The 9904-nt window shown below is 40.2% G+C and overlaps 1 protein-coding gene across 1 annotated transcript in view; it reads left to right on the forward strand.

Moving 5' to 3' along the window:
• Nucleotides 1-8909, forward strand: part of CMSS1 (cms1 ribosomal small subunit homolog) — a 224092-nt gene extending 215183 nt beyond the window's left edge. The window contains exons 6-10 of the mRNA XM_020784962.3: nt 714-816; nt 1592-1652; nt 3689-3776; nt 5934-6022; nt 8678-8909. Of these exons, the coding sequence (XP_020640621.3) occupies nt 714-816; nt 1592-1652; nt 3689-3776; nt 5934-6022; nt 8678-8761 (425 nt within the window). The 3' untranslated portion in view covers nt 8762-8909. The remainder of the gene's footprint in view (nt 1-713; nt 817-1591; nt 1653-3688; nt 3777-5933; nt 6023-8677) is intronic.
• The last annotated feature ends 995 nt before the right edge of the window (nt 8910-9904 follow it).

Here is a 9904-nt window from a genome sequence, read left to right on the forward strand (position 1 = left end):
AATATTGTTAGAATATTTCTTTTGTTTGTTACAACTGGAAAAATACAGTAATAAAAAAGGAGAATGAATTCCAGTGTACTCATAGCAGTTCATGTCACTCTGAAGCTCTTTAAATTCACATTGAATCCTGAATTGGTATGCAAAGATTTGAGAACTGGCTCTTTTGACCAAACTCATATGCTTTTTTAAAAATGCAAAAGAGAGACATGTACCAGACAGATCTACAGAAAAACAGAATGTGTTTATAAATCACTGGGATATAAAATATCAGGATAACATTTAACCATATAATTTTCCCTTATATGACTTTTACAGTATTAAGTTCTATAATATTTATGATATTGAGCTTTATTTGTTATTTTTGCTTTCCTTCCTTTTTTATTCAAAGAGCAATTTTGAAACTGTAGTTTTATCATCTCCCCGCCCCCATATATGTACATGTATGCTCATGTATATTTTTTAAAACAGGAAAAATTGATTTTGCTGTATTACAGCTTGGATACCTCAATTGTTAACATATCTTCACATTTACAGTTATTTTGCTCATATATTTAATTCAACACCTTCCTGTCTGTGTAAGGGAGTCACATTTGCCTTAGGTGAACATAGCTTATTACTTTAATGGCTGGTTTTTGATCATATTGTTGTGTAATTAGGCACTATTGTACATATTGAATATCTGCTCTTGATGTACATTTTGCTTCACATTGCAGTTTGTCCCAAATGGGTAAAGCTCCGTAAAAACCACACAGAGAAAAAGTCAGTGGTGATGTTGATAATCTGCAGCTCAGCCCTTCGCTGTCTGGAACTCATCAAGTATGTCATTAGCTGATGTGATAGAACCTGGCACCTTATCAGATCTTTTACCCAAAATCAAAGGCAAATGCACGATGCTATTATTTGGCTGCTAGACTACTGTGAAGATGTAAATAACTCAGATGTCTTCTTTACCCTTTGGTCAGGAAGATTTAGATAACCGTTGCTCATTTACCAAGCTTTAGACCATTCTTCCTCAATCTGCTGCCCTCCCAGTGCATGGGACTAGTCCTCATCATCCTCAACCAGCATGGCCTTTGGAGTTGTAAATCAGCATATGGGAGGGGCAGCAAGTTGGGAAAGCCTTCTTTAACATGCATGTTTCAAACGTAAAATAACGTTTGCTTTAAAAAAAGTCACTTATTTTCATACACTGTTATGTAAGTTCTCCTTAGTATCTTATTGGAAACATGCGTGAGTTGTGCCTAGGCCTGTTTGGAAAAGTTGCATCAGTGGTGCTGCCACCTGTGGTCAGATTTTTGCGTGAGAATGTAATTTTAATTGTCTGAAAGGGATGAGGCACAAATTCCCTGGATCTTTTTGATGGCTATGTAAAAGGAGGATTGGTGGGTGGAGCTTTTAATACAGTAGCTACTATAGCATAAGCTGTGCTTTGCAGATTCCCATCTCCTACAGGAGAACTGGAACACAGGGACGGAGGAAGCTGCCTTGTGCTTGGTCAGAATATAGATGTTGTGCATGTCTTATATTAAATCCCATTTTGAAGTGGTTGTTCTTTTAGGTTCCTTATTTTAAAATATCTTTTCTGTTCTAGATCAATAGCAGCATTTAAAGGAGAAGGAAGGGTTATGAAAATGTTTGCAAAACACATAAAGGTAACCTCAGTTAAAGGAAAGATTGCTTGCATAAAATTGCAATTTGTTAATCTGCCATACTGTTTTCTTTGACTATCTCAAAAGTCATCATAAGTGTAGCTATCTAACTTACAAAATTTCTGAGCACTATTCTGAAATCCAGAGCTTGTACTAGTGTTTTCAGAATGCCCAGCTGGCATAGCTAGTAATCCAAGAACCAAATAACTTCTTCATGGTTTTTGTGACTCATATAGGTGGGTCTCAGCACCTAAGAGGGGACTGGACATCCCTTTTTAGGACTGGCAAAAGACACAAACAGTTACAACTGCAACCTGTCATTTTCTAGCCTCTGAGTCTTAACTAGCGTAGACTTCTTGGTACAGCAGAAAAACCAATGTCAGATTTTGACTTCATACCAAATCAGATGAAGCCAGAAACAGGACCTGCTTTACGACTCTGTGTTTCCATACTCATGCTTCTCTTTGTTTTTAAAAAGAGGTTTCAAGTACAGGCAGACATGTGTCTTACTTTACAGAAGAGGAGGTTTTTATCCAAAAAGGAGTGGGAAACTGTCCCTTTAAAAAGCCGCAGAGACAGATTCAATATAAGTGCAATATCAATGCCCTGAAGAAGGCTAAAAATACATTAGCCAAAACACGTTGGGCTCGCATCTTTAAATAATAAAGTGATACCCGTTTTACATCCTGGGACTATCATCTCTCCTAGCTTGAAAGCTTCAATGGATGTTCTTGTTTGTTTAGTTGTTAAGTCATGTCCGACTTTGTGACCCCATGGGCCAGAGCACGCCAGGCCCTCCTGTCTTCCACTGCCTCCCAGAGTTTGGTCAGATTCATGTTGGTAGCTTCGATGATACTATCCAACCATCTTATCCTCTGTCATCCCCTTCTCCTCTTGCCTTCACACTTTCCTAACATCAGGGTCTTTTCCAGGGAGTCTTCTCTTCTTATGAGATGGCCAAAGTATTGGAGCTTCAGCTTCAGGATCTGTCCTTCCAGTGAGCACTCAGGGTTGATTTCCTTCAGAATGGATAGGCTTGTTCTCCCTGCAGTCCAGGGGACTCTCAAGAGTCTCCTCCAGCACCACAATTCAGAAGCATCAATTCTTCAATGGATATACCAGTCCTTTTTGTTCTTATCACATAGCAGTGGCTTGAAATGAGTATTTTCTGCTATTTCCTCTGCACTTTGAAATACTCTTTTCATGGCCTTATGTGAAATGTCATATGTGATGTGGGTTTTTCTGGGTTTTGAAGATATACTTTTTAACTTAGCCTTTTCTAAACAACTAATTCTGATCCTTCTACCTTGTCATTTTTTAATATTGTTACATTTTGTTTCATTGCTTATTATGGCGTCTTTCTTTTTGATCATGCACTGCTTAACAGTTGTGTTTAACAAGCAGAAATATTAGAAATAAATTTGGAAATATTCTGACAGAAATACATTTTAAAAAAATTACAGTCATGTCACTTATCGTTCTTTGTGGGCCCTCTGACAGCAAAGAAAACTTCTCTGTATCCTATGACAACTATTTTTGGCTAGCTAGCCGTTTTGCATCTCCTGAAACTGGTTAATCCCTTCTTTTTCGTTATACAATACAATTGCTTTCATGTACTAACCATGTATTACATATTTCAACTACAGAGTCCTGGATAACTTACTTTAAACTCAATGTGACAGTGTGTATGGAGAAGTACACTTTCTTAAGTCCATAGAAGGACACTGCTTTTGCTGTTAGTTGTTTGAAACTGGGAAAATGCATACAGCCCTGGCAATGGTGGATACTTTAGTGGCACATTGGAAGGAAACAAAAACGATTTATATTCAATGCAGTTTAGTTGCTTTCCTCTACCTCTGAAGCATTTCCGCCTGCCTTTTTTGTTTTTCCATGTAGTCATGATTACTAAGATGTACAAGATTACTAGATGTAATCTTCACTCATTTAGTGTGTTGTTAAATATTACAGAGGGAATCAGAAGTGCTTACAGTATTTCTTCTTCTTTTGATGCAGCATTTACATTTATTTCCTTGAAACAGATACAAGAACAAATCAGGATTTTGGAGAAAGGTACCATTCATGTGGGTGTTGGAACACCTGGAAGAATAAAGGCACTTGTAGAGCAAGGTAGGAAAGGACAGAATATTGTGTACTAATGAAAATGAAGCACATACAGTACAGAATAATTTCTGTGAGTTAGAGGGCAATCCTAAGGCCCAAATCCATTAGCAGGAGTGGGTTAGGATGGGGCAGAAGTACAAGGGCACACCTGCTTTGTACACTCCACTCATCCCTATAGAATGCTCATTGAGTCTGTATTTGCAACCACTAGTGTTTTGGCCAGTGGTAGACACACTGTGGATGGAATCAGCATGGATTTGTTGAATCTAAAGAGTTTTTGTTCCTCTAAAACAGTGGTCCCCAAGCTTTTCCCAGCAGCGGACCAGTTGGGGAGGCGGGGTCCATATGCACAGGGCATGGAACACTTGCGCAGGGCCGTGGCACGCTTGTGGGGGCGTGGGATGCTCATGTGGGGGTGTGGTGCACTTGTGCAGGGGTGTGGTGAGCTTGTGCAGAGGGCATGGCATGCATGCGCGGGGTGCCACTCATGGGGAGCACTCACAGGCGCAAGAGATCTGTGTCTGCGGCCCAGTCCTGCCTAAGCCATGGACTGGTGCCCAGTCGCGGACCAACGGTTGGGAACCCCTGCTCTAAAAGACCTCAGGATTAGGCCTTTTAGCTGGCATAATAGCTAGCCACTTTGCATCTCCTGAGTCCCTTCTTTTTCACTGAACAATACAGTTGCCATTATGTGCTAACCATATATTACATATTTCCACTACTAAGTCCTAGATAATTTACTTTAAACTCAGTCTGACATTAACTATATATAGAAGTATGCAGGTGCCCATTTCTCATATAGCAACAGCAAATAAAAACATCACAAAACAGCACAGAGAGAATTAAAAGACCTAGAGAAATAGAAAGATCTTAACTTGGTATCTACAAGATATAAATGTAGGCAACCAGACAGCTTCCTTGGGGAGAGCACTCCAGAAATGTTTTGCCATCACCTTCTGGTTATCCCTCTCTGTTCCATCTCCAGAAGAGAGGCTACAACTATTGTCTAAGTGTACAAATAGGCTTGCAGTGGAGAAAGCGCAAACAGTGATGGTAATGTATTCGCGAAGGCTTTCACGGCCGGGATCTAAGGGTTGTTATGGGTTTTTCGGGCTTCTTGGCCATGTTCTGAAAATGGTTCTTCCTAACGTTTCGCCAGTCTCTGTGGCCGGCATCTTCAGAGGACAGCAAACTGTGCACAGTTTGTGTCCTCTGAAGATGCCGGCCACAGAGACTGGCGAAACGTTAGGAAGAACCACTTTCAGAACACGGCCAAGAAGCTCGAAAAACCCACAACAACCAGTGATGGTAATGTTCAGCTTGATTGCTGTTAAAGCAGGAATTTGTTCAAAGTAGACGATGGCCTGGTTTAAGAAGATCCAGCATTATATATTTATCATAATCCTGTTTATGATGTACTTCTTGTGCATAAAAAGCACAGAAAACTGATTTATAACAAATCCATAACAAATCATCTATGTAATAAAAGCCCAACTCTTGCATTTTTTTTAAAGCTGAAATTTGAGTAATTACCATATTTTTCCGTGAATAAAATGACACCTTTTTCCTAAAATTATTAGAGGAAAAATTGAGGGTCATTTTGTACACGGAAGGAAGTGGAGCCCCTCGTGGCTGCCCATTGGCTGCTGCCACTGCTGCCTGATCATCTCCTCCAGTTCGACTGCAAAGGCTCACCTATAGCTCTCATTGCCGCCTTGTCCCCTGCCCGAAAGGAGCCTACGAGTGGCACTGGAGGAAGTGATTGGGCGGTGGAGGCAGCAGGAGATGGAGGCAAGGAGCAGCCGCGCTGGGCCACCCCTCGCGGCTGCCCATTGACTGCTTCTCCACCTCCAGCAAGGGACAAAATTAGGGGGTCATCATATACATTGGGGGGCGTATACACGGAAAAATATGGTAATTAATGGCACATATAGTGTGTATCAACAGGCCAGTGGCTGCTCAGCTCTTCTGTTTAAGTAATAAAAAGGCATAGCATTGATTACATACCCAACAGTTTGCAAAATCTTGCCATAGTCAGTTAATTAAGAATGGCAGATCTAAATATGAAAACATTGTTTGTCATAGTTTAAATAGCAGCACTCTGAGATTGTTTTGATACCAACATGTCATGTTACCAATAAATGCCTTCTGTGATGTCTTTAGATGGCCTTAGCCTGACAGGCTTGAAGTATCTCGTCTTAGACTGGAATTGGAGGGATCAGAAGTTAAGAAGATTAGTAGACATCCCTGAGGTACAATACAATTGTCTATCTCTCTATCTGAAAGGCAGACATTCTTGTGGTTAAGATGACATTTTAAATGCCATATTCTAGAAATACAAGTGAAATAGATACTCTTACACAAAACATATCACTTTAGGTTTCCACTTACAAACTGCAACACTCAAGGCCACTTCACATATTATACAGAGGCAAACTTGGGAATATCATTAAATGTATCCTCTGCAGGGAGATGTGGCCAGTCTTGATTCCCTGATGAATTTATTTGTGCTCCCCTGTGGCATTTGTTGAAAGATGTGTCTGTCAGCTACATGCCAGTTAAGACTCACAGCTGAAGGCCAGTATCTTGTTGCTCATCTCAACTAGAGTAGAGACCCATTAGCTCTATGTGGTTTACTCTAATTCTAACATAATATTCAGCGAACTGATTCAGTGGTATTCATCTCAATCATATGACTGGTCAGATACCTGGCTGCAGAGTTAACATGCACTGCAGCTAGTTACATAAACCTTATGCAAACACCAATAGCATTCCAACCAATGGGTCTGCTCTTTACTTAGACAAGCAATAGGATACTGATGTGTGTACCTCAAAGTGTAACATGCTGTATGATCCTCATTATGTCAGAGGTTAGAGAAGTTACTCTTTTGGACTACAACTCCCCAGACCCAGAATTCTTCGAGTTGTGCTCTAAAAAAATGTAACTTTTCTAAGCTCTAGCCTTTACACCAAAGCTCTAGAGTGTTTTAAAACGCAATGATCTGGTAAATCTGGAGGGCAGAACGAAATCTGCTAGAGCAAATTTTAAACCTATGCTTTGCTAATTCCTCCCCTCCACCTGTAGACGAAGTTTAAAAAAAACACTGAATCATAATATGACAAACCATCTGATGCTGAACATAAAGCTCCTTACCTGACAGCTTTTTGGGAGGAGAGTTGGGGCTTTTTACAGCTAAACTCCTGTGTATACTGTTTTCTCTTTTATTAAATTTGAAAGAAAAACAGAAATGTACAATTATGAAAGCACAAATTATAAACAAATGCCAAGTTTACAATAATTTTTCTCCTGTAACACTAAACATTGTATTATAGTGTTTCTCAGGTAAAACATGATCTTATCACAGCAAAGTACAGTGGTGCCCCGTATAGCGAGGTTAATCCGTTCCGGATTAACCCTCGCTATACGGAATCATCGCTAAACGGGTAGGGGAAAGGTATTGGAACGCATTAAACTTTGTTTAATGCGTTCCAATACCTTCGTTACTTACCCGTTCAGCGAGGATTCCAGGTGCCGGCAGCCATTTTCGCGCCTTCGCTAAGTGAGGGCAGGGCGCGAAAACGGCTGCCGGCAGCCATTTCCGGGCTTCCGGCGGCCATTTTGGAACCTCCGATCAGCTGTTCGGCGGCTCCAAAATGGCCGCCGCAATACCCGATCTTCGCAATGCGGGTTTTCCCCATTGCGAAGATCGGGTATGTTTCCGTATAGCGATCCCGAAAAAGGGATCGCTATACGGAAACATCGCTATACGGTGCACTCGTTAAGCGAGGCACCACTGTAATCCAAAGCAGACTTCTTGGTACAAACCCCCCGGTTTGTGTTTGAACAGTGCAGTGAACTGCTTTGCTGTTAATGACAGGTATTGGTGACAAAGACTGATTTATACTGTAAATAAATCAATATCACAGACAACTAGAAATTTATATTGGTTTGATAGTGTCTTAATTAACATGGTTTCATCCTATGCAATCATTGAATTTTTAGCTTGCTAAGATAGTAGGGATTCTTGGCTAGGGAGTTCTAGTATTATAGTTCTCAAGAATGCACTAAATATAACAGAGAATCCAGAGTGTTTCAGCAAACTACGAAATCCAGATTTCCATAGGATAGAGCTATGATGCTTATGGTGGTCTCAAGTTGCTATAACTGTTTAGTGTAGATTTGCTCTTTGTTGTGCCAGAAACAGATTTAATGTATTGAGCTATCTTTATAATCAATATATTGCTTCAACTGTCTTTTTTTTCCTTTGGCTACTGAATCAATTTTCTCTGAGCCTTGTTTTACTTAAGACTTTGCGTCTGTCACCATACAAGGCAGCCATTTGATTTTCTCTGTGTTCAGAGTGAACTGTGCAGCTTGCTAGGAAAAGCTGAGTAGAAAAGTTCTAAGGAACATTCAGTGCCCCCTGGTGACTATCTTCCAGTATGAAATTAATATAATGGCAGTTGTTCACAAAACAACTACTGTACACATACAAAACTGAGCTGTATTGAATATGCTTCTTGGCAAAAAATGAAATAATCAAAACATGTTACAATGATGAGCTTTCAAGCAGGTTGAAGCATAAAGTTCCCTGTAACAAGGCCAAGAACATTTAGTAGACTGCTTATCCTCACACCTGTATACAAAATATTGCACAGGGTGATTTGAACAGTAGACTGTTGTTTTAGAAAGAACTTTTTTGCCACAGACAAGTGAATAATTGGAAGGGTGAGTAAATTAATGTAGTTATTAATGCATAATGTTGTACACATAAATTGTTATGAGACGTGTTCTCTAAATGTTTAAAATGGGAGGAAAGCAACATTTCAGTCAAGTTGAAAAAAAACCCCAAAATAAATACATTGGTGCACATCATGCTTTTATCTGTGATATCTATTTTCTTCAGATAAGGAATGAAACAATTGAACTTCTGGAAATCGGACTCATCAAACTGTGTAGAGAAGGCTCTGTGAAGCTGGGGCTCTTTTAAATTATCCCTTTGTAGCTGAATTCAACTCCTCCTCAAGTCTTCGTCATCTTTGGCCACATTAAAGCTGCTTTTCAATTTAAAATGCAACCACAGAGATCTGTGATGTCCATGTTTGTTTCTTTTATAATAAAGCAGCATGTTACATAAAGTCCTCTCCTGGAAATTTTTACTGATACTGATAATGAAATTGAATTTGTATTTTGGGACAAAGGATAACTAGTTATGGCTGTCGTGGGTTTTTCAGGCTCTTTGGCCGCGTTCTGAAGGTTGTTCTTCCTAATGTTTCACCAGTCTCTGTGGCCATGGGCATCTTCAGAGGACAGGAGTAGCACTAGTTAGCCCTAAAGGCAGGGTTCGGGGGGGGGGGGTTCTTGGCCAGATGAACTGCATGGTACCAGAGGACTTGATCAAAACCTTGATCTCATCTCCTTTCCTTTTGTCTGGGGAGTTTATTTCCCCCCCTACGTTCTTCTCTATCAGGCACCTTCTTCCATTAGGGGAGGCACATTACCTGTGATCTGTAATTGAAAATAATGGCAGCATTCCCCTGCATATCTCTTGCTTTTCCAAGGAAAGGCCAGTGGGGCATGGAGGAATCTCCCTGCACAGGGAAGTATTACCCTTGGACCCTCCATGGGCGATATAGGGAACCTTGGCCAGCCAAACTGGGCTGCAATTTCTCTTTCACAAAGTTTATTTAGGAGAGTACTAGACAACAGAATGAGCCTTATTCCACAGCAAGGCTGAATGAAATCTCCTCCCATTCATAAAGTTACTGGTTAGTCTTAGATTCTTTCAGTCTCAGCACCGGCCTTGTGGGCATAAAAATAGTGGCTTGTCATAAAGAGCTTTTATAATAATTACTGTTTACTATAATAATATATTGGAAACACAGGAAGCAATATATGAATGCTAAGTGGTTTTTGTGATGGAATATTCTGAGGTTTTCGGACCACAGCTCTTCATCTGGGCAAATCAATATACTTCAGATTTCTCCAAATAAGGAACTTCCACCAGATCTTCTGCAGTTGCAAAGCTGAAAGATGACAACAATTTGATCCTGATGGATTTGTGCTCAACAGACACAAAATATATGTTGGTTTTTTTCTCTGCAGAGAAAGCCAATACCTTTTTTTTTTTTTG

This window comes from Pogona vitticeps, chromosome 3 (genome assembly GCF_051106095.1).
Source record: "Pogona vitticeps strain Pit_001003342236 chromosome 3, PviZW2.1, whole genome shotgun sequence".
Classification (NCBI taxonomy): domain Eukaryota; kingdom Metazoa; phylum Chordata; class Lepidosauria; order Squamata; family Agamidae; genus Pogona; species Pogona vitticeps.